Here is a 24645-nt window from a genome sequence, read left to right on the forward strand (position 1 = left end):
GCGGGCATGGCGGAGGGCGCGGCGCTGCGGGCCGTCAGGGGCTGCCTGGCCGCCTTCCCGCGGGAGGCCCGCGGTGAGCGCTGGGCCGGAGGCGCGGCCGAGCGGGGAGAGGAGAGGGGAGGGGGCGGGCGTGGGGGGGGGGGGGGGGGGTCAGCCCGGCGGGAAGGGGGTGGGAGGCCGCGGGGGTGGCCCCGCCTGTGACGGCCGTGCGTGAGCGGTGGGCGCTGGGGCCTGGGCCGGGCCCCGCCGCCTCCCCGGCGCTCTCCGGGGGGCACCAGCCCGCCCCGTGGGAAATAAAACTCTGTCTTCGGCCGCCTCGGCTCCCCGGCTGGGCCGCAGCAGCCGCAAACGGCACCTGCGTGGGTTGAACTGGAGCATCCACGCTTCTACTCTGTTTTCAGGCAAATGTTTCCAAGGTGAAGAAGCAGTAGAAATGCTGCTGCAAAAAGAAAACGAAACTCGAGAAAATGGCCTTTTTAGGTTGTTTTCCTGTGTATAAAATAGCAAAACAAAGCACTATTCCAGCTTCCAAAAATCTTCCTGTGGTATCGTCTCTGTATCAGAGGTGCATCTCCTGTAACCTATGTCCTTCATGCCCACTCACCTCTGGGCCCACGGCGTGGCCACCTGTGGGATGAGCTGTGGCTGACAGCAGGAGAGTAGCAGGGCGACAGCCTGGGGGATCCGTCTGGCACCGAAACCCTCCCTAACAGCCTCTGGGTTTTAACAGGGTGATTTCTGGAGCCGGGGGGTGTGTGTGTGCGGGACACTGCTTGCTTTCAGCTGAGTGCCTGTGGTGTGGGGTTTGAAGCCAGTTAGTGTGCTAGCAGAAGGCGCTTCTCTCGGGATGCTGAGTAAAACACTTTCTCGTTTGCCTGGACAGAGCTGGGGTGGACGGAGTCCGTACCCTATCTTGATAGGCCTCCGTCCCCGCTGGAGTTTTATCGAGAATGGGTGAGTCCGAACAAACCTTGTATAATTCAGAATGCCATCAGCCACTGGCCGGCTCTGAAGAAATGGACCGCAGCGTACCTCAGGTATGAATGAGCTTTGGAGCAGGCTGGTGGTCAATTTCGGTTGACCTCAGTAAAAGACCCTTTGTTAATCTTTGGTTTTATCCATTATTAGCTCAGATTCCTCTGTCCTTCTGTATGAAGGTGTTCAGTCTTGCCAAACTCGTGTAAATTTCTTCCTGCAAACATACTGAGTTCCTGACCTGTCCCGGTGCAGTATGAAGGGTGGGTGTTTTGGCTGCGTGCAGCCAACAGAGTCAGGCTATCGAAACCCAGTCTGATTGCTGTGCTCTGGCCAGTGCTCCGCTCTGTAGCCTCCCAGTTGGAGTGGGGCTGTAGCGCTCTAAGAACAGACTGACTTGTTTGTGACTGAGTACACCTTATCTTTTTTAAAAAAACCAAACGATGAGCATTTTAACAATGATTTTTTTTTAAAGTTTTTTTGAGAGGGGATTTCTGGTTAGACCTAAAATCTATGGGTTTAAAATTAAATTTCTCACAGAAATAAGGACTGTTAGCCTCACAATGTGTGTGTCCGTCAGTCTCTGTCTGCCCTTTCTCCCTCCTCGATTGCTTTTGAACATATGGCCCATCAGATTTGGTTGGGTTGAGTGGTCCCGAGAATACCAAGCTCTGCCGTGATTCATGAAAAGAAGTGTCTGAAGAGGGCGCTCTGCCTGCACGGGGGAAAAGGGAGCTCCTTTGTGAACCCACCTGTTAGACACCAGAGAATTTAGAGAGGCGAAAGATACTATGGTTGCCTTGACCGCAGGGAGCAATCGGAGCAGAATGCCAGAGTCCTTATCAGACAGTAGAAAATTTAGTCTAGAGACACCCATGCATGGAAAGCCAGGCTTCCTATTTTTGCTGGCCATGAAACATGTTCTTTTTAAAGTAACTAGTGTCCAATATATAGGCCAATTGCAGGTGTGGCTATAAACCTTTGATTTATTTTGCAGGGAGGTAGTAGGTCCCAAGGTAGTGAGCGTGGCAGTAACACCCAATGGTTATGCAGATGCGGTGTTTCAGGACCGTTTTGTCATGCCAGAGGAGCGCCAAATGCCTTTCATGGACTTTTTGGACATTGTGGAGAAGAAAGTGACCTCTCCCAACGTATTCTATGTGCAGAAGCAGTGTTCAAACCTTACTGAGGAGTTCCCTGAACTTGTCTGTGATGTGCAGCCTGACATACCATGGATGAGTGAGGCACTTGGTAAACCTTCTATTATTTCTCCTATAGTCAGTAAATATTTTGTATGGAGCTTTAAAACAATCATGCTAGGTACATGGCAAATGTTTGTTCTGTTTCTGGATGCCACAGCTCAGTTTGGTTTCACCCCCTTAGAAAGTAGAAGTGGTAAAATACTTAATAATAGAGTAATCCAAGTTTTGGGTTTGGGTTACTCCAGAATCAGTATCTCAGTCGTGTATTGGGACCATCACAACTGAAACAATGTGGTGATCGTGCCATATAGCACTTCTTTTCATATAGTGGCTTTTCTCTGATTCGGAGTCATGTTTCGACAGGATTCATGCGGTTGCTACCAAAGCTAGCATAACAAACGAGCGAAACAACACACAGCCCCCACCCCCTTTGGTAAAGTTATACATGTTTGTTTCTGGTTAAACGTTGTTCTATTTCAGTTGGTTTCTATTTTACAGCATGTCTTTCCTTAAAACGTCAATGAAAATGATTTACTGTGATCTCACCTTCTTTTTCAACCATACGTAGACATGCTGCAGTTTCTCTGAGCTAAGTCTTAGGGATTCAGAATGTGGAAACAAAGGGTTGTAACCATCGATTTGGGGATGGATAATACTACGTCATGAAGTCTGATGGGCACTACAGTGGCTTCCACTGTAGAAGGAGGTTGCTGTTGCTCACAGAGTGCTATTTGCAATGAAACCTGTCATAGTTATGAAGGAAGTTAAAGGACAGAATTTGGCAGAAATTGGCAGAAAATTATTTGAAATGCTTTTAAACATGACACTTCAAATTCCTTTTCTGTTGACAACATTTCTCTACTCCCTAACCATACAGGGAAGAAGCCTGATGCTGTGAATTTCTGGCTTGGGGAATCAGCTGCTGTGACGTCTTGTACGTATTGTACGGCGCTGTAAGTCTTCTGTGCGCTTTCAGCACGGGTTAAGCGGGCTTTTTTTGAGTTAGTGGCTCAGTAGGACTGTGTGTTTTTTCTGACAAGGCAGTTCTACTCTAACATGCTTTTTTGCATTCTGTCTCCTGTACTTCTGCAGCCTCTTGCTGCTGTGCCTCTGGGTGCATCTACCTGACATCGCGTCAGACAAGGCACTGACAATTTGCTTCGTTGAATACATTTGTTGCAACATTACATTGTTACTTTCCACTCCCAGTGGCCACAAGAGGAGGAAGCAGCCTGATAATAGAGGACAAGCTGACACTTTCAGTTTACTATAGTTTTTGATGTAAAGAAGGAAATAACACTGATTTTCTCTCTTTCTCCACATCTCTTTTTTTTTTTTTTCTCAATCCTAGTACATAAAGATCATTATGAGAACTTGTACTGTGTGGTATCTGGAGAGAAACATTTTCTACTGCATCCACCGAGTGACCGTCCCTTCATCCCATATGGTATGTAATTTACTATGCAGTACGTCTGGAGGTTGGAAGGAGGAGAGAGTAAAATATTGGAAGATATGAAAAAGGAAGCAGAGATAACATTTTGATGTTTATGCAGTGTTACACTTTCCTGGGTGAACAGAAATCTCTTCTATTTCGTGCTGCAGGTAGTTTGTAACACAAACATTATTCTGAGGTCAGGTTTTCCAGTCCTGTAAAGTAATAGGTTCATTGATACTCACGGCAGTCTCTTCAGCTTTAGAATATTTAAATTATTTAAGTATCTTGTCAGCATTGTAGCATGTCATCTTTGATGTTTAACATGTTTGGATTCTGCCTGCTCATTCTTTTCTCTAGGAAAAAAAACCAGGAAGCTGAAAAATAAGTTGTAATTTAATGAAATATGCAAGTTACTAACTGAATCTCTGAAAACTGGAGAAATGAAAAAAGAGATTCTTATGGCAGCATTACTTTGCATTGCCCATTTTCTGTTTCTTTATGTTGCTTTCCTATATGCACAGTAATAGTTTGTTATGTTGCAGTGTCATCTAGAAGATGGACAGCTTAACTATATGCCTCATAAAATAAGACTTTATTTTCCCATTCCTTGACTTTCAAACCTTCAGATTAAGTGAATGCAGAGTGCTATATGACACTAATATAATTTTGCCTGGATATGTGCGCTGCTACAATATTTTATTTATACTGGTTTTATTTTGTTTACAACCTTGAAATCATAGAATCATAGAATGGTTTTGGTTGGAAGGGACCTTTAAGATCATCTAGTCTATCCCCCTTGCCGTTCACTAGATCAGGTTGCTCAAAGCCCCGTCCAACCTGACCTTGAACACTTACAGGGATGGGGCATCCACAGCTTCTCTGGGCAACCTGTTCCAGTGTCTCATGACCCGCATCGTAAAAAATTTCTTCCTTATATCCAATCTAAATCTACCCTCTCTCAGTTTGAAACCGTTGCCCCTTGTCCTGTCAGTACAGGCCTTGGTAAAAAGTCTTTCTCTGTCTTTCTTATAAGCCCCCTTATACTGAAAGGCCGCAATAAGGTTTCCCCAGAGCCTTTTCTTCTCCAGGCTGAACAACTCCATCTGTCTCAGCCTTTCTGCATAGGAGAGGTGGTGTCATATGTATGTGAATGTATGAAATACACGTATGTCATATGAGTCATACTTTGTAAAACAAGTTACTGTTAAAGCATAGAACAGAGGTAATGCTTACGGTTTATAGCGTGTAGTAAAAAGACGACTCCATCTTTTTGAACATCAGGTTAATGGAGAGAAACTCTCTCAAGGGAAGGCTTAGAAAACCACATGTGCTGAAGCAATGAAAGAAAAGCAACCTGCAGTATCTGAAGCAGTTGATAAGCCCTATCGGATAAAATTAGAAGTGAAAGGCTGGCCACAAGTCACTAATAACTCTTGTGAGGGCTATCTTGCTAGCCTGACCTAAGAAGAAATGCCAGAATGTAGAAAGATGTGTAAGTCTGGGATGCCTTTATGACTTCTGAAAGGGAAACAAGACAGTTACTGGAACAAAATAGGACCAGGAATAAAACGGGTTTTGAGGAGAACAATTCCTGTGAGGAAAGAAGGCTGGAATTCCAAACGGGAAGGCAGTTCAGTATTTGGACTGACTTAAAAAAAAAAAATTAAGACACTCAATAAAAATTGAAATGGACAAAGGGAAGGACAGTGAGGACAGTGAGTTGACAATGGTTTTGTCTTAATTTTTCTTTTACTTGGTGAAAGTGTGACATGCCCTGCCATTAGTTTCTCTGAGTACTATTCTGAGTTGTGTCATTTAATTCTTTCTATGGTTCCAGACCTCTATCAGCCAGCAACCTACCAGGTATCAGAAGATGGCTCATTTGAAATTGTGGATGAGAAGAGTGCAGATAAGGTAAAAAGTATATAAAGAACACAATCAATACAGTAAAGATAGTTTTGGGTACTGCTGAGCCTTCAAGCTGAGCATATTGATTAATATTTAGAAATCCTTCATTACTGGAAAGAGAATGCCCAGATATTTCACTTGTATTTTACTATTCGCAAAGGATACCCAGCTTCCAGAAAAGATTTTTACAGCACACCTGAAACATTGATATCGTAAACGGTCTTCCTTGCACCAAACCTAAATAGATCCAGTAAAGGACTTTTAAATGAATCAACAGTAAAGGAACTGATTTCATTAAGACTGAAATAGACTCCTCTGCATTCACTTTCTTTTGGCCCTCTACTCAGAGCTCAGTTTTGTTCTACAGCAGTATCACCCAGTGCAATAAAATGTATCTGTCTCAATGAATAAATTGTGTTTTCTTAGTAGTAGCAATATTTATTTGATTAAAATGTATAGATCTGGAGGCACTTTACAAAAACTCAGTAGCCTTTTGTTTATAATCTCTCTCCTTTTGCCTCTGCAATGTGTGACTAATGCTACAGCCGAACTTGAGCTAGGGCTTTTTCTCTGTTTCCGGAGTGGTGCTCGTGGAATCTCATGGGAGCATTCCTGTAATGCAGTAAGGTTGAGTGCTGAGGTTTATAACTCTGTAGGGCATAGAAGAAATGAATGCAGGCAAGAGGGATTTCCCAGCAGGAAGGGGGGTTTTAGCTGCTGGGAATAAAATTAGACCAGAGAGCTTTAGAAGAAGAAAGGAATTTCTAAAATGAGTGGTGCAGATAAAATACTCAAGTACTGAATGTAGGAGGAACATATGACTTAAGGGGCTGGAGGTGTTTTGAAAGTATGCCACGAGACTGAAATTTCATGGCTGACATTTAGCACCTTTTCCCTAATTAGAAATGCTTCCCTGAAGGAGGCAAATTTTTGCATCCTTGACCTATTCCCAGTTGAATGTGGAAAGCTGTGTAGCTGTACGTGTTTTGCTAGGCAAAATACATGTTACGTAACCTAGTAAGTTTGGTTATCAGTTGTTTTTTCTGGAAGCTTGCTGGAATTTTTTGCCAGGGTCAGTACCATATACATACTCTTTTGCTTTTAGGTGCCCTGGATCCCCCTGGACCCATTGAACCCGAATCTGGAACAGTATCCAGAGTATGCTCAGGCAAAACCTTTGCAGTGTACAGTGAAAGCTGGTGAGATGTTATACCTGCCTTCTCTCTGGTTCCATCATGTTCAGCAATCACATGGCTGTATAGCAGGTAAAATACACAGTATTTCCAGATATGTTTCTGAACTGTGGTGGGTGTGCAGCTAGAGCAAAACAGCTACAGCAAAGCATAACTGGGACCAAAGGTGCCTTTAAAATCATCTACCTCCCCTCAGGAGGAAATAGCAATCTCGGCAGATGCCATGGGGCTACCTCCTTACAGTCTTTTGCTTATAATTCATAGCATTATTGACAAGTGCTAGGGATGTAGCAGAAGCAAAAGCCTTTCTAGTTACCAAGTCTGGAGAAGGATAGCTAATTCAGGGATCATGATCCAGTTTCTTTTTATAACATTGAGCTAAGCAGTTTGTCTGCCTAGCCTGCTAACTGCAAATTGGTCACCTTTCACAAAGAAACTGGATGTTGCCTGTGCCATTATCACATCAACAGAAAAGGATCTGGGGGAAGAAAAGGAAACCAGAAAGTGTATGAGTTTTAGGCATGGATATAGACACAACGTGGAAGATACTCTGTTGTCATGCGAGCTGGAATCTGCTCTGACCCAGTCTCCTACCTTGCTAATAAGCCTATGCTTGTGGTACGGTTCCCCTGAGCTTATCAAAAGTCTTGTCATCTCTTTCTTTGTAGGATTTATCATCATCTCTATCCTTTTCTTTTCCTTCCCGAAGAGAGTTCCAGAATTTCAAGCATTGCTCATTTGGTGCAGGTGGAGGGGTGGGGGTGGTGCAAAGTATTATCATTATATCCTGTAAGTTTTGCAAGGTTTGAGGAAGAGTTTTTTGCTGTCCTTTACCTGGAATAATACTGTCTGCTCAGGAAGAGTAAATACAGTATTTTGACCAACATAACGTTAGTATTTGTGTAATACTGCAAATATTGCAAGCCCTTTTTTCAGTATTTGCGATACTGTGATAAAAAGACAAGCTAGCAGTAAAGCAGTATTTCTGATTCTCTTTTCCCAGTACTGCTGCATCAGTCCTTAAAGATTTTTTAGAAAAAATGGAGTTGTTTCCAGTTGCAAGCCCCCAGCCACTCTATTCTGCTCTGTCTAGCAGAAATGCTAAAGAGTTGATGAGTTTATTTGGCCTTTAGTCTGTTAACTACACTACAGTCTGTATACACCTGAAAAAACAGTATTCTCTGGGTCTGGTCCAGTGAATATCTGAAGCTGGAGTATATCCTCCTCCAAGAACCATTGGTACAATATTATACTGCTTGGCTTATTTTTTCTAGGAGATGTACACCAAAATTAAAATGAGAAGCAGAATTAAAGCACTGTCTAACTGATGACCATTGTGAAGTAGTGGTGAATTTGCCATCCTTTACACACTCAGAGGAAGAGAGGTTCCTATCCAGATGTTAAACTTTGCAGTGTATTTGGTATTTTTGGTCTAAATAGAAGCATACATTTTCTGTTCCTAAACATTTTGCCAGCTTCTACTCCAAGGAATCCCCAGTATAGAGTCTGAAGAGGAGTTGGTTTGGGTTAAGACAGAGTTGCATTGGCAGCACTATTTAAGAACTCTAACATTTGCTTACATTATTTTTGGCTGTAGTCAAAGATTTGCTCAGTTCAAAGTTCAGTCAGTAATAAGGAAAAGCCTGTACCAGCTGAACTGTGTAAACAGTCTATGAACACGTTTGTAAATCATTACATTCTAGCCTTAGAAATGTTTTTCCTTTTTCTTGTCTCCTCAGTGAATTATTGGTATGACATGGAATATGACCTTAAGTACAGCTATTATCAACTACTAGATTGTCTCACAAAAACCGTGAAAGTGTTATAGCAGAGGTGGGAGACTTGACCTTGTGATCTCTCTCTCTGATGTGATACAATCATCAGCATCTGTGACTGGAGTACAAACATGATTCAAGTGAAAAGAACTGAACATTAAATTATCTTCAACAACGTCTGTCAAACAGATCATGGCTATTTTGCTTGACTTCAGAGTCCAGAATAATTGGCCAGATTTTTTGGCTTGTAAGTAGGTTTGATAATAGCATTTTTAGGTCTTTGCATGTTGCCTCAGTGACGGTGAGCAAAATAAAATTTGAAGGGAGGCAATCCAGGTTTGGGAAATCCCAAAACAGAAGCCGTGACTGTTTGTTCAGATCTACAGATTGTTTTCATAACAACCCAAGAGGAAAAGGAAGAATCTGTTCCGCCACCCACCTGTACATCAGGCTGCATCTGTCCAACACATGCATTCTGCTTAAGGCGAAAGTCCTGTCCAGTTGTAATTCACTAAGTTCAGTGGCTGTGGTGTTTTGATGGTGAGAAATTACAACTTCTGCAATAAAAGGTCAGTTCAAAAGCTTATTTCTGTACTAATTTCTTACTTTTTTTTCAAATTATGTGATGGGTGGAGGACATCTAGGAGGACATGCAAAAGTCAATGCTGGCTATTTTCCATGTCAAGCTACATGTTTTTCTTGCTGGTTTTTATTTCTTTCCACCATTGTAGTTAAATGTAGCTGCATTGTCTTACATCCTGAGTGGTGATTTTAGAGTTGCTTTGCCAGATCTACAGTCAATCTGCACATCACCTATGGTCTCGTGGCATGACGTGTGATTCTGCAGCTTGTAGGCTCATGGATTGTGTCATTCCTTTGCCATTAATTGCTGCCTAACACGTGGTCAGGTGAGTTGTGTGAACCAGGAGCATATTTCTGCAGCCTTAGTTCCCATTTGTATTTCCACAGAACAGGATGAGACTACTCACGTGTCTGAGACCTGCAGGGTAGGACTAGAAAGCTATTAGATACGCGGACATCGCAAAAATATAGTATCGTTATTTATGAAAACCAAAAGTTGGTATTTGTCATCGAATCTTCAAACAGTTCCTTAGAAACATTAGTGATATGGGGGGAAATTTATTTTCCATGTATTAATTAGGAAAATGCAGATACCCTTCAGACAACATTGATTATTGTGAAGAAAAAAAGATAATTCTTTTGTCTCTTTCTTTTGTTTTTTAAAGAAACACAGATAAAGCATAAAGCATCATTTTACCTTGTGGTGCTTGTCCAAAAATTGCTGAAAACTCAAGAGGGATTAAGGGCAGGCTTTGTTTCCCAGCTAGATTAAGATGTCACGTTACTTCAGGCTCTCCAGTTTGTTTGTGTTCACTGTGCCTGGGCAAAGGCGCCCAGGCCAGTTCTGCCGTCGAATCTGGACTTTCCCACGGTCGGGGAGAAAGGCAGTTTGAGTGTCTCTTTTTGTCACTTTGGGGTTTTTAATTTAGTCTCTCTCTATAATCAAAAGTAAGACTGCATGCCAGGAACAAATGACAGCTTGTGTCTGTGCGAGTGGATGGTGTCATTGTACCACCCCTGAGCCAGAGTGCCTGGAGGGAGGCGCGCTCTGAACTACGTCTCCCAGCAGCCCGCGCTTGCCGGCTGAAGGAAGCAGTCACGGTGGTTCCTCCTGGACTTCGGGCAGAGATTGTAAGCCTGGGAAGCGACGGGCTGCTGACGGTCCTGTTTCACGCAGCCGTGTCTCGCCGCAAAAAAGGGCAGCTCCTCTCCCCAGCGGGAGAGCTGGGATGGCGGTGCAGGTGACGGTTCTGCCTTCCTCCAGGTGTCTGTTCGATGACCCCGTGCAGATCTGCGTGGCGGGTCTCCTGCCGCAGCAGGTGGTCACCCTCCGAGCCAGCCTGGTGGATGAGAGCGGGGAGCTTTTCCAAGCCCACGCTCGCTACAGGGCTGGGAGCAGCGGAGAGCTCGACCTCAGCCGCTCCCCAGCGCTGGGGGGCAGCTATTCGGGAGTGGAGCCGATGGGGCTGCTGTGGTCTCTGCAGTCTAAAGCGCCCTATAAGCGGCTGGCAAAGAGGAACGTCCTGACCCCTTTCTGTGTGGACTTTGAAGTGTATGAGGGCCATGGGGACATGAGCCGCTTGCTGGGAAAATGCGCCAATGAACGATGGTTTATAGGAGAGGGGGTGAAGAGGATTTCGGTCAGAGAAGGTCGTCTGAAAGCAACCCTCTTCCTCCCTCCTGGTGAGTTTTAATTCCATTCTGGTTTTCCAGGTGTGACTTACACCACGTATTGTGCCCCGTGGCCCCTGGATGCACTCGGCAACCCAGAGCAAAGTGTCAGCTAGTGGTTCCCTCAGCCTGTGCTTGGTCCAGCTGCTTGGATCCTCACAGCAGAGCAGGGAGGAGCAGGCATTGCCCAGGAGGGTCAAATGCCGAGGTGGGGGGGGCTGCAGGGAGAGCAGCAGTGGTAACACGAGGCATGTCCTGTTTGCTCTAGCTGAGGGGGGTCAGGACCTCTCCTGCAGTGAAAGCTCTGGGGAAAAGTGTGTTTATTTCTTAGCTCTTCTGTTTAGCTGACAGGACAAAGAGGCCCCTGGTCTTCGGCAGAGCTGTGAGATGTGACAGCTCCAGCCGTGCAGCGAGAAATGATGAGGTGTGGTGGGAGCACTGGACTTGGGCTGCAGCCAGCCTAGGCTGCTCCAACAGCTGCTACGGATCTTCTTGCAGGCTTTGGACTTGCCTCTCTGTCTCTGGCTAAGGAAAAGCCAAAGAAAGAACTCTCTACCTGGTTGAGCAGCTTGACTGCATGGGATACTTAGGAAGATGGGAGACAAATGAGAAAAGCAAGGTCTTTCATTAAACAGGCGTCATATTCCACAGCTCCGTACGGAGACAGTGCTGAGACTGGATCCTGTGTAAAGCTGCTCTGAGCCCTGAACTGTTTATGTTCCCTGAGCAGTACTTAAACGTGAATGTCTTGCTCTGTAATGAATAAAAAGTCCCTTGCAGCTGCTGTGACACCAAACCTTGTACGGGAAGTCTAGCTATAAGAATGGGCAGACCAGCAGCAGGAATGGAAGGTCCTATGGCTGCAGGAGGAAAACTGAGAAGCCCAGGGGTAGTTACCCAGATCAGACTGAAGCCTGAATTGGCATAGGTCAGTGCTGGCATTTGTGGGTGCATTTCATAACTCAAATATTCTCTCCCTGGAAAACCTGCTAGCACAGTTCCTAAAGAAGCGCTGCTCATGCAGTGGTACTGTTTGTTCATCAGTCTCCAATGGCCTGAGAACATCTAGGCCAATTTCAGCTGAAATTCATGGTGGGAGAAAGATGCCCAACATATGAACTTCCTATAATGAGTTCCTAAGAGAGAGAAGAAATATGCAAATTAGTGTCCTTACAGTGGTTGTGTGTGTACCTGAGAATGAGAACCTCCATGGAAAGCTTCAGAGGATGATTTCCTTTTGATATCTACTGTCCTGTTATGTGCTGAGGGCACTACTGAAGGGACAACTGTAGCAACTTTTCTCTTTGAGTGTGTATACATATATATATACACACACACACCTTTCATTGCAGGATCTGGTCCATTCCCTGGACTTATCGATTTGTATGGATCTGGAGGAGGTCTTGTTGAATACAGAGCAAGTCTTCTGGCTAGCAGAGGCTTCATGACTTTGGCTCTTGCTTACATGGCCTTTGAAGATCTCCCTGCTATGCCAGAGATTCTTGAACTGAGCTACTTTGAGGAAGCTGTAAACTTTTTGCGGAAGCAACCGCAGGTAAGAGACAAATTACGATACTCATCTTGTTGGAAACTATTTTCCAATTTTCTAATGTGAAATGCTATATGTCACTGAATGCAACTAAGTTTCTGAGATATTAGAAGGAGACAGCGTTGTCTGAAAGACAGCGTGATCTGAGAGATGGAAAAGCATGTGCCTCAACTCCAGTTTTGCAAGTAGTTGGATAGCTGGTTTTGCGCAGCATCTTATGACAGTCCATAGAGTGTTGTGCAAACCAGTGTTTGTGTAAGATTAAATCAAAGCAGTTCCTGGACTAGAAGCACAACACCACTTAATTTTTTCCCCTACATTTGCATCTTTCAAGATTTTAGAAGGAAAAAAAATCCATTGACTTTTTCTACTATTTCTGAAATGTACAGGCTTTTGATTCTGAGTAACTTTCACAAGACAGTAACAAAACACTTTAACAACAGAATCCCTTACAGTTGTAGCACTGGAAAGTGTGCCATATCTTAAGAAACTGGGGCTGTATTTGAACAAGTATGTGAGATGAGAAGGGCACTTTATAGCAATATATCATCATACTTAAACCAAAAGAGACCGAGAGAAATCAAGTAGCATTTAAACTTTTGAATGGAATGCTACCTAATGCGGTATTCATTTTACAAAGTTGTTTATTTTCTAGCACGTGGGCACCAGGAACGTAGCCAGTGTGAGAGCAGAATACAGCCTTGCTTGTTTGTCTTGTTCCTCATAGAGCTCTGAAACTTCCAGAGTATCTTACAAGGCACACATTACAAAATGAATTTGGTGTGAAGAACCCTCACTTTAAATAAGTTGATTTAAACAGGAGGTAACAGGTCAGCTGTAGGAGAGTATCAAAAAACAATGGCATGAAAGAAAATCAATGCAAATAAACCCATGAAAAAGTGGTTTTCCAAAGGGGACCTGAGGAGAGAAGGTCGAGGGCGTCTGGAGGCAGGAGCAGTAAAAGTTACAATACTGAGAGCAAGTGTTGAGCCAGGATGTGGAGGGAGCAAAGAGGCTTTGTCTATAGAGGTCACCAGCGAGAAAAAGTGTTACAGAAGGAGAAATGTTGAGGAGCTGTAGAATTCATAGTCACTCTTGTGGAGGCTCAGCAAGAGGATAGAAATGGGAGTGATGTAACCTGAATAGAGAGGGAAGGATAAAATGTGGGTGGTCTTGGATGAGGAGTGAGGAAGCAGAACTGGAGACGTTATGTCCACTCCAGGAAATGAGGAGTGGTTGATAATGGTTGTTTCATAACTGTGTTTCAGGTGAAAGATACTGGGATTGGCGTTTTGGGCTTGTCTAAAGGAGCTGATCTAGCCCTTTCCATGGCCACATTTCTACCTGGCATCAAGGCTGCTGTCAGCATATCTGGAATTGGTTTTAATTCTTTCATTCCCCTGCGGGGGGATGGCTTCACTCTTCCTCCCCACCCATATGATTTGGGGAGGATGAAGACCAGTGATGAGTCTGGCCTAGTAGATTTTTCAGATGTCCTAGATGATCACAGGGACCCAGCGACTTGGGATTGTCGCATTCCAATGGAGAGGTCCTTGGCCAAGTTCCTCTTCCTGTCGGGACTGGATGACATGAACTGGAAAAGTGACCTCTATTGCCGGGATGCTGTTCAACGCCTTCAGCAGTATGGACGGGAAGTGGAGTTTTGCTCCTATTCTGGAGCAGGACACCTCTTGGAGCCACCATACTTACCTCTGTGCCAGGCTTCAATCCACAAAGTGCTTGGGATATTTGTGCATTGGGGAGGGCAAAGGAGGGAGCATGCCAAAGCCCAGGAAGATGCATGGCGCAGGATACAGGCTTTTTTCTGGCAACACTTGATGTACTCAGACATCCCTAAGAGCAAGCTGTAGTGGAAGCTGTCAAAGATGCTGACCAGGGTTGGTGTTTCAGCTCTCGCTGAATCTTGGAAACTCATTGAAAGTTTCCTGGCCTTCCTTCCTCTAAACCCCGCTGTTGCATAGTTGTTTATTTTCATTCCCCAAATAATTTTCCATTTTTTAGTTGAATTTTAGTTGTCTTCTGATCCCAGCTGCACTGTAGTCACCATCTGATCTGCCTGTGTGCTGTAGTCATCTGAGAAAAACCCAGCATCCCATCATGTGGATTGCATTTGTACTGAGCTATCTTTGCCCTCAATATCCAGCCATCTCCTTTGGTAGCATGGAATACTCTCATAGGAGGAGTTTTCCATTGAATTGTTTAGTCTTGCACCTTTAACTAACCTAGATGTAAACAGCACTTTCTTGGGGCAACACATTAGTACACTCACCTTTCCTCTTGCTATATCATTTTCTCACGTTTCTTAGTAAAAAGGTTGTGGCAGTTCTCATCTCAACTAAAAGGCACTCTTCTGACTTATTCTGAAGTGCAGTGATAACATTTTTTTTTTCTGGGACGTCAAAAAACGGAAGAAGTGAATCTTACCTAGGTTACACTGGTTGTATCTCCTGCTGACTCCAGATAAGTTACATATTAGGGTAAAGTTTCCACTGCGCTACTCAATAAATACAATGTGTATGTGCGTATGCACAGTTTACTTGAAATTATCTGAATGAAGCCTTTGACTGTCTTTATGCTTATAAATACACAGGCAGCAATCCTGGTGTAGTCACAAGCTGTCACTTCGCCTGGCTGAAGAGTATATATACAGAAGTCCTTACCTCCTATTGGTAAGAGGAGCGGTGGAGTTTGCAGTAGGGATCTGCACAGTGCTCAAGATGGGGGTGATACAGATGTGCTAAGTACCTGCTTTTGAATGTTGAAAGTCAGTTTATCCCGTTTTGGGGAGGAAGAATAAAGCCACTGCTGCTGCTGAGTTCCCAGGAGCCCTGTGGAGTGGGCTGTCTCACTGGCCTTGCCACTACAGCAGACAGCTGTGGGCTCAGTGACAGCTAGGAAATGCCACTCTTCAGAGAGGACTGACCTTGCCTTCTGGGGAGAAAGTGCATTATCTCACCCTTTAATGAGGTGCAAACCTGCCAAGGACAGCTGTGATCTACCTCGTGCATTTGTGGGGTAGTGGCAAACAGCAACTCGCTGGCATTTTCTAGATATCAAATGGCATCAGCTGAGCAAATTTTGCCTCCTGGAGCAGTCAAAGCTCCCATTCTGACCACAGAAGCAAGCAGGAGCTGGAGGTCTCTGTCTTTTGCTGAGACAGCAAAATCTTGCCTTTGAGAGAGCAGTAGTCCCTGGTTTCCAATTCCTGCTGAGACACGAGCCCTGCAGGAGCCTGGATCCTGCTGAGGGCAGAACCATGCCCTCAGTTTTCTTGCTTCCGGGAGCAATGGCTACTCAAAATGAGCATGTTGGGCTTCAAAGGGCTGTAGACTCTATCACGCAATACATCTGATGCAGAGTGTGCCCCTTCAGTTACTTCTGATTTTCCCGCCCCAGCCCTTCCTCAGAATGGTAGATGGGTACCACTTAGCTCAAGGTGTGAGCAGTTAGAGTGGGGAGGTCTTGCTCCTGCTCACCTGTACTGGTCATCAAGTTTTCTGCTATTACCTCTTCTTCATTTCTGTTTGTCCCCTTGTGTCTATGTCCTGCATGGACTGTGGTTGTTCCAGGTGTTTAGTGAGTGGGTAGGACCTGGCAGAAGAGCAATGTGTAGCAACAAGGGAAGTCAAACATATTTAAGCAGTTCAATCTGAATAAGAGACATTTTCTTTTCCCTCATTTTTCTATTTTATTGAGGCGGTCAAAAAAAACCTGGGTTATCCATCCACATTTGCCTCAGACTCAGGGCACAAGGCTGTGAGTTTCTCTGTGGTACGAGTAATTCTGTTCTTTTGTTTTTACTGAACAAAGTGAGGCTTATGCAGTACACTGGTGTTCTCCAGCCTGTGGGATAACTCACATCTATTTTAATCCCTTCTGAGGGGAAGACAAACTTTCTCAGCCTTCAATGCACAGTTTACACATCTATACTTCGCATTAGAAAATTGTGAGCTTCTGAGAAAATACATTTTCTTTATCTATAGGAAACTACCATTAAAAGGAAAAATGCTTTCTATCAGTCAACAATGTGGCCAGTGGTGCTTTCCTACGGTCTGTTAGATTGTCACGTTCAGCAATCAGGTTCAAGGAAAACAGTGTTGAAACTAGAGGATGAAGGGAGCTGACTGGTGACTCCATCGATGACAATAGCACATAGGACCTCTTTGTTTTGTTGCTCTGGAATGAAAGCATTGCTACCCAGTTAAAAGTCCTTTATTTATCACTTGGATGGCAGCTGGCAAGAAAGACTGAAAAAGCTGATTTAGCTGGGCAGCTCTGTGCCACATAGAAACGGTAAAATACGCCAGCCAACTCAGTTGCACTGGGAATTCTTTTTGAATCAGCTGGCCTTTTTAAATTAAACTCAAGTTTGAAACTTATCTTCAGAAAATAGAAACTGGAAACTGGAGGCAGACTAATATACAATAATTGGAAATGGCCTAACTTCAATAAAACGCTTGTGCCTGTTCTTAAGCCTGTTGTTCAGCGTTTTGCTGAAGACTGACTACTTAACATTTCTTCTGCTGAAGAGATGATTTAGACAAATGGGGCTAAGGTCACATTTTTTTCCAAGTTAGTGGCAAAAATTCTACTAATCGCAGCCTGTAGAGTCAGGGTGCTTTATATAGTTTCTTCAGGCTTACAGAGTACAGACAACATTATTCAAGAACAATGTGAAAGTTACTATTTAATTAAAGATAATTGGCCTTTAGCTGCAAAAGAGAGCCTATGCCAAGCACAACTGATAAAACTAATAAAAATTGGATGGGGAAAGCTATTCTTGTAATCTGCTTGTAATTGAAAAGTACTTCAGATAAAATAGAGCATCGAAGGACTAGCCTGAACCGAAAGGTCTTGGCTTGATGCTTACGTCAGTCGTCCCTTTGTTTAGCACGTTGCGCTACATATCTATAACAAGAATGAGAAAAGCTTGTGACAAGTCTCTTAAAGTGAGAAGCAATCTCCCCACATGTAAGCTGCTATGGACAAATTTATTATAAGGGAACAGTACATCTTGCAGTGCTCTTTTGGGGCAGGATGATTTTCCCTAGCTAATCTGGAATCAGGCAACAATAGAGATTGCTGATTTGCCAGTGCATTCTTAAAATTTTCCTTCTTTGCTCTGGTTCAACTTGTGGTCTCTCTACATAGAAAGGAGACTACTCCAAAAAGAAGAGAACTGGTGTGAAAAGGCATGTCCTTGAGAGGAATGTCTCTAAACTCTACTTTAGCCTTACTGCCCAGATCCCATGAATCTAAGTTAATCTGGGTGAATGCGATCTAAGTTATATGAAGCATATATAGCTTATTATTTTAAATTAGGTGTCCCTGAAGCAGGCTACAGGCTGTTTGCACACTGCGAGACCTTTGGACACAGCTTATCCTTTTCATTTTCATATCCTTTTCTTCCTCCCCAAAATGGGGATAAACACAAGCTTTAAAGCTGATCCTGAAGCATTTTGATGCACATACAGTATAACTCAGAGGAAACTACAGAATGGAAGTAGTCAAAATGCCTTTATTAGAGAAAAGTGAACCACAGGTACAGAAGACATGAAACATCTTTGAGAAAGTAGCTATACATCGAGCACTGTGCCTCTGCAGAAGTAGTGGGTATTTGAGGCTTCAGTGGAATTTTACTAGGGACTGTGGTGAACAAGGATATTTCAGTGCAAATGTGCTCCTGTAACACTAGTAGCTTCTTACCCAGGAGAAGCAGTGTCTCTGGATGGCTTCTGCAAGTAAGATTGTTTCATGGCCACAGGACAGAAGGAATGAAGTGAAAGATGAGAATATACATTGTTTGGTGTAATTTAGAAGTGACCTTTCTCCATTCCCTGTTTCTGTTTTCTGTGTGTATTTGGAAGTCTAAAGATGATCAGGGACTTTTTTTTTTTAAATTAAAAACTTACTCAGTTCTCTAATACATTACCAAATCATTTGTTATCAAGCTGTGGGATAAGACCAACATTTAATGACAAAATAAAAATAGTAAAACTTTTTGCTATATTGGTATTTTGCTAAGAAATTTATAATTCTACCATTTCAGAAAAAATCACTATTCTGCACTTTTTAGTGCTCCATACATATCATTCAGAAATGGAATCTGAGCCAAATGTAGTATTAAGTGCAGAGAAAGTGATACTTTTTTTGAAGTTTGGCTAGAAGGAAAATTAATGTTTCCAATGAACTAATGTTCTTTGCAGCATTTCCTGCAAAGTATCACTGCCATTTGTCATTGTCCAGGACAAAAAATAGAAATGCTAAAACTCACTGTTTTTCAGAGTCTTAAAAAATCATCCATGCAAAATTTACATTAAACGTAAAAATGCCGGGGCCCTGACTCTAGATAGCACTTAGAGAAAAATAATTAAATGAGTTGCATTCTATTAATTTAGGCTTGTATCTTTTCAGTGACTTAGGCCACTGGACATTTAACATCTTGTGCTTAGACTGTGAGTTTATGTCTGCGTTAGTCACTTTAGTTAAAGGTGTGGTTTCATGCGCCAGTTTAACTGTTCTAAGAATACCTTGCTGCCCAAAGGGACAGTCATGCCTTTTTCCTCCTGGCTGATCTAATTGAGAGCTAATCCTGTGGGAAAAAAAACCACAAGAGAAGATTAAAATGTTCAGCTGGATCAGAGAAGGAAGTAGCAGGAATGTCAACGGGGTTATCAGGGGAAGCAAGGGTGAGTGATACTGTGCCTTTCAGGGTCAGTGTGGCCTTATGCCAAATCAAGATAATTGATTAACTCTAGCAGAGCTTTTAGTTATGTTTGTAATAACTAGTCCAGCTGATTCTAAATTATGATCCGTTTCTCTGTACAGTGAAGTGAATGCTTGGTGGCTCATTGTGTGCTGCCCCTGTTTACAATGGATCTGGTCCTGAAAGAGTAAGGTATTCGATAGTGGAGAGAAAATTGTGAAATATGAGTATTAGATAGGAGACAAGCTGGATAGACTGTTCGAGGGAGATGTGATGTCCTGTATAGGAACAGAGTATGATTAATACGTGCATATCTATGCCTACAGTTAGAAGAGGAAGTTCAAATGTACTGCCATCATTTTAATATGCTATGAGTTCAGTAAGACAGTTGTGAATCAATAAGCCTGTGGCCTCTGCAGGAGTCCGTCCCCGGATAGTGTCGGTCTGATGTTCTCAAACATCAAGCACTAACTCAAAATGGATTAAGTTTTCTAGCCTAGGCGTTGGCTGCACAGTGCTTTGGCTCCAGCCATCCTCCCATCTTTGGATCATTTTGTCTTCTTGATGCAGGAAGACTGCTTTGATACAAATTTATTATAAGGGAACAGTACATCTTGCAGTGCTCTTTTGGGGCAGGATGATCTCCCTAGCTAATCTGGAATCAGGCAACAATAGAGATACCTGACATCATCACTACTGTTGCAGTGGAAGGGGAAGAGGTCATTGGGCTGTCCTTTTCGATAGAAATATTGCATCTGATTGTTGGAACAGCCCAGCACTTACTGCTTCCCTGGCAGTCTGCATACCACCTTGTCCTGGTTTCGGCAGGGATAGAGTTAATTTCCTTTCTAGTAGCTGGTACAGTGTTTTGGATTTAGGATGAGAACAAAGTTGATAACACACCGATGTTTTAGTTGTTGCTAGGTAATGCTTACACTAGCCAAGGACTTTTTAGTTTCCCATGCTCTACCGACTGAGAAGGCTGGAGGTGCACAAGAAGCTGGGAGGGGGCACAGCCAAACTGGCCAAAGGGACATTCCATACCATGTGACGTCATGCTCAGTACATAAACTGGGGAAAGCTGGCCGGGGGGGCCGCTGCTCGGGGACTGGCTGGGCATCGGTCAGTGGGTGGTGAGCAATTGCACTGTGCATCACTTGCTTTGTGTATTATTATTATTATCATAGTATTATTATTATCATATTATTATTATTATCATATTATTTCAATTATTAAACTGTTTTTATCTCAACCCACGAGTTTTTCTCACTTGTGCTCTTCCAATTCTCTCCCCCATCCCACCGGGTGGGGGGGAGTGAGCGAGCGGCTGCGTGGTGCTTAGTTGCCGACTGAGATTAAACCACGACAGTCCTTTTTGGCGCTCAACATGGGGCTCGAAGGGTTTGAGATAATAACAGATTAACCGGAGTGTATTAAGGAGCTCACCATCATCACACGCCAATTCATTGGCAGTGATGACCTGGAAAGATGGAGAGGAACAAACAGTGGATGAATTGGCTGGTCAACTCCGGCAATACGAGGAAAGTCTTTCTTCCTCCCTCATCTCGGCTGTGGAGAAACTGTCCGAAAAACTGTCCCGGGAGATCCAGCAACTCAGAGAGGATAGGTCCTACTCCTCACCTGTACGGACCAGTATCTTGGCTATTAGAAGTAAGCGTTCTTTTGCTCAAGAGAGAGAATATAAAGGGTACACACCACGGGGCACCCTATGGTTTTATCTGCGTGACCATGGAGAGGACATGAGGAAGTGGGATGGAAAACCTACTGCAGCCCTAGGGGCACGGGTATGCGAATTGCAAGGGAAAACAATCACAGAAAGAGGTTCTTCCAGGAAAATTGCTGCTCCAGTTTCCAGCGGGCAGTTCCCCAGAGAGAGTAGAAGGGCTGATCTTACTCCTGATCTTAATGAAGAAACTTCTGACTTGTACGTACAAGAAATGAGTACTGTGATGAGGATTAGAGGGGCCCTGCCTCCAGCCAGGGGGAGGAAAGGGACAACCGGGTTTACTGGACTGTGTGGATTCGGTGGCCTGGCACATCAGACCCACAGAAGTATAAGGCTCTAGTAGACACCGGTGCACAGTGTACCCTAATGCCATCAAGCTATATAGGGGCAGAACCCATCTGTATTTCTGGGGTGACGGGGGGATCCCAACAGCTAACTGTATTGGAAGCCGAAGTGAGTCTAACTGGGAATGGGTGGCAGAAGCACCCCATTGTGACTGGCCCAGATGCTCCGTGCATCCTTGGCATAGACTACCTCAGGAGAGGGTATTTCAAGGACCCAAAAGGGTACCGGTGGGCTTTTGGTATAGCTGCCTTGGAGACAGAAGAAATTAAACAGCTGTCCACCTTGCCTGGTCTCTCGGAGGACCCCTCTATTGTGGGGTTGCTGAAGGTCAAAGACCAACAAGTGCAAATCGCTACCACCACAGTGCACCGGCGGCAATATCGCACCAACCGAGACTCCTTGATTCCCATTCATGAGCTGCTTCATCGACTGGAGAGCCAAGGAGTGATCAGCAAGACTCGTTCACCCTTTAACAGTCCCATATGGCCAGTGCGGAAGTCTAATGGAGAGTGGAGACTAACAGTAGACTATCGTGGCCTGAACAAAGTCACGCCGCCACTGAGTGCTGCTGTGCCAGACGTGCTAGAACTTCAATACAAACTGGAGTCAAAGACAGCCAAGTGGTATGCCACAGTTGATATTGCTAATGCGTTTTTCTCAATCCCTTTGGCAGCAGAGTGCAGGCCACAGTTTGCTTTCACTTGGAGGGGCGTCCAGTACACCTGGAACCGACTGCCCCAGGGGTGGAAACACAGCCCTACCATTTGCCATGGACTGATCCAGACTGCACTGGAGCAGGGTGGAGCTCCAGAACACCTGCAATACATTGATGATATCATCGTGTGGGGCAACACAGCAGGAGAAGTTTTTGAAAAAGGGAAGAAAATAGTCCAAATCCTGCTGAAGGCTGGTTTTGCCATAAAACAAAGTAAAGTCAAGGGACCTGCACAGGAGATCCAGTTTTTAGGAATAAAATGGCAAGATGGACGTCGTCCATCCAATGGATGTGATCAACAAAACAACAGCCATGTCTCCACCAACTAGCAAAAAGGAAACACAAGCTTTCTTAGGCGTCGTGGGTTTTTGGAGAATGCGTATTCCAAATTACAGTCTGATTGTAAACCCTCTCTATCAAGTGACCCGAAAGAAGAACGATTTCAAATGGGGCCCTGAGCAACGACAAGCTTTTGAACAAATTAAAGAGGAGATAGTTCATGCAGTAGCCCTGGGGCCAGTCCGGGCAGGGCAAGAGGTAAAAAATGTGCTCTACACCGCAGCCAGGGAGAATGGCCCTACCTGGAGCCTCTGGCAGAAAGCACCAGGGGAGACTCGAGGTCGACCCCTAGGGTTTTGGAGTCGGGGTTACAGAGGATCCGAGGCCCGCTATACTCCAACTGAAAAAGAGATATTGGCAGCATATGACGGGGTTCGAGGTGCTTCAGAAGTGATCGGCACTGAAGCACAGCTCCTCCTGGCACCCCGACTGCCGGTGCTGGGCTGGATGTTCAGAGGGAGGGTCCCCTGTACACCTCATGCAACTGATGCTACATGGAGTAAGTGGGTCGCACTGATCACACAACGGGCTCGAATAGGAAACCCCAGTTGCCCAGGAATCCTGGAAGTGATCATGGATTGGCCAGAGGGCAAAGATTTTGGAATATCGCCAGAGGAGGAGGTGACGCGTGCTGAGGAGGCCCCAATGTATAATGAACTACCAGAAAATGAGAAGCAATATGCCCTGTTCACTGATGGGTCCTGTCGTCTTGTGGGAAAGCATCGGAGGTGGAAAGCTGCTGAGTGGAGTCCTATGCGACAAGTTGTAGAAACTGCTGAAGGAGAAGGTGAATCGAGCCAATTTGCAGAAGTAAAGGCCATCCAGCTGGCTTTAGACATTGCTGAATGAGAAAAGTGGCCAGTGCTCTGTCTCTACACTGACTCATGGATGGTGGCAAATGCCCTGTGGGGGTGGTTGCAGCAATGGAAGCGGAGCAACTGGCAGCGCAGAGGCAAACCCATCTGGGCTGCCGCATTGTGGCAAGATATTGCTGCCCGGGTGGAGAACCTGGTTGTAAAAGTCCGTCACGTAGATGCTCATATACCCAAGAGTCGGGCCACTGAAGAACATCAAAACAACCAGCAGGTGGATCAGGCTGCTAAGATTGAAGTGGCTCAAGTGGATCTGGACTGGCAACATAAGGGAATGATATCTGTGTGTGTGTGTGTGTGTATATATATATATATTAAAAAAAAAAAAAGGGGTGGTGGTGATTAATGAAAATGTACTGGAAAATATGAGATTTGAGCATGACGCAGATGGTATAGAATAAGGGGTGGATATTGTCCTGGTTTCGGCAGGGATAGAGTTAATTTCCTTTCTAGTAGCTGGTACAGTGTTTTGGATTTAGGATGAGAACAAAGTTGATAACACACCGATGTTTTAGTTGTTGCTAGGTGATGCTTACACTAGCCAAGGACTTTTCAGCTTCCCATGCTCTACCGACTGAGAAGGCTGGAGGTGCACAAGAAGCTGGGAGGGGGCACAGCCAAACTGGCCAAAGGGACATTCCATACCATGTGACGTCATGCTCAGTACATAAACTGGGGAAAGCTGGCCGGGGGGGCCGCTGCTCGGGGACTGGCTGGGCATCAGTCGGCAGGTGGTGAGCAATTGCACTGTGCATCACTTGCTTTGTGTATTATTATTATTATCATATTATTTCAATTATTAAACTGTTTTTATCTCAACCCACGAGTTTTTCTCACTTGTGCTCTTCCAATTCTCTCCCCCATCCCACTGGGTGGGGGGGAGTGAGCGAGCGGCTGCGTGGTGCTTAGTTGCCGACTGAGATTAAACCACGATGCACCTGTAAAGTTGAGACCTCTTAGGCTCCATTTAGATCAGCAATGTGCAGGGGCAACTCAGTGCACTTTCATGCCTCCTAGCAACCTTGTTCCTTCTGTAGCCATCTGTACCCTCACCTGAAGGCATAATGTCTGCTTCCACCTTTCAGGAACTCCTTATTCTGAAGTGACACATTTAATCCGCAGAGTCTCACCACTAGTGATGTGGCATTGGGCTTGGCGTGGATGTAACTCACCTTGCTTGAGTAAGGAACAGCAAGGTATGAGCTGGGAGCCAACATCCCACCCCTCCTCTTCCTCTCAGAAACAAATCAGAGCTAAAAGAGGGAGCAGTCAAAATGCAAGGACTGGTGTAAAGTAACCCAAACAGAATCAACAGCTTTGCTCCCAGCAGCATGTATTTAAAGGCCAACAGCAAAGAAAGCTCAGTTACCACCAGTGAGCCCTCCAGGGTGCCTTTGGTCATTTGTCAGCTGTGCAAGATAAGCCTTTAAACCTCCAATCCCTCAGCAAAGAAAACCCACTTAGACTACTCATACATGAACCAGTTATCCAAACACTTCATACACCTGGTCCAGATACAAGCAAAAGACTCTTCACCACTCCTCATTCTCCCTAGCATCTTTTAAACAGTATAAATAAAAGGGTACGGGGACATTGTAAAGTTGCTTAGC

The 24645-nt window shown here is 44.5% G+C and overlaps 2 protein-coding genes across 2 annotated transcripts; both read left to right on the forward strand.

The window, feature by feature from the left end:
- The first annotated feature begins 6 nt into the window (after positions 1-6).
- On the forward strand, positions 7-8942 carry JMJD7 (jumonji domain containing 7). The gene is made up of 8 exons (XM_076344651.1): positions 7-73; positions 884-1037; positions 1973-2226; positions 3055-3111; positions 3529-3624; positions 5450-5526; positions 6626-6785; positions 8453-8942. The coding sequence occupies exons 1-8, from the start codon at positions 7-9 to the stop codon at positions 8539-8541; spliced, it is 954 nt and encodes a 317-aa protein (XP_076200766.1). The 3' UTR covers positions 8542-8942.
- Positions 8943-9767: 825 nt separating this feature from the next.
- LOC143163384 (acyl-coenzyme A thioesterase 1-like) lies at positions 9768-16784 on the forward strand. The gene is made up of 3 exons (XM_076344650.1): positions 9768-10753; positions 12094-12296; positions 13559-16784. Exons 1-3 carry the CDS (start codon positions 10300-10302, stop codon positions 14159-14161), a joined length of 1260 nt encoding a protein of 419 aa, XP_076200765.1. The 5' UTR covers positions 9768-10299; the 3' UTR covers positions 14162-16784.
- The last annotated feature ends 7861 nt before the right edge of the window (positions 16785-24645 follow it).

This window comes from Aptenodytes patagonicus, chromosome 7, assembly GCF_965638725.1.
Source record: "Aptenodytes patagonicus chromosome 7, bAptPat1.pri.cur, whole genome shotgun sequence".
NCBI lineage: Eukaryota > Metazoa > Chordata > Aves > Sphenisciformes > Spheniscidae > Aptenodytes > Aptenodytes patagonicus.

Excerpts from the sequence above, each read along its gene's own strand:
- JMJD7 (XM_076344651.1), top strand. The coding sequence starts at position 7 with ATGGCGGAGGGCGCGGCGCTGCGGGCCGTCAGGGGCTGCCTGGCCGCC. Across the intron at positions 3,112-3,528 it reads ATCAGCTGCTGTGACGTCTT|TACATAAAGATCATTATGAG; the intron begins GTACGTATTGTA and ends TCTCAATCCTAG. Across the intron at positions 6,786-8,452 it reads ATCACATGGCTGTATAGCAG|TGAATTATTGGTATGACATG; the intron begins GTAAAATACACA and ends TTGTCTCCTCAG.
- LOC143163384 (XM_076344650.1), top strand. The coding sequence starts at position 10,300 with ATGGCGGTGCAGGTGACGGTTCTGCCTTCCTCCAGGTGTCTGTTCGAT. Across the intron at positions 10,754-12,093 it reads AACCCTCTTCCTCCCTCCTG|GATCTGGTCCATTCCCTGGA; the intron begins GTGAGTTTTAAT and ends CTTTCATTGCAG. Across the intron at positions 12,297-13,558 it reads TTTTGCGGAAGCAACCGCAG|GTGAAAGATACTGGGATTGG; the intron begins GTAAGAGACAAA and ends ACTGTGTTTCAG.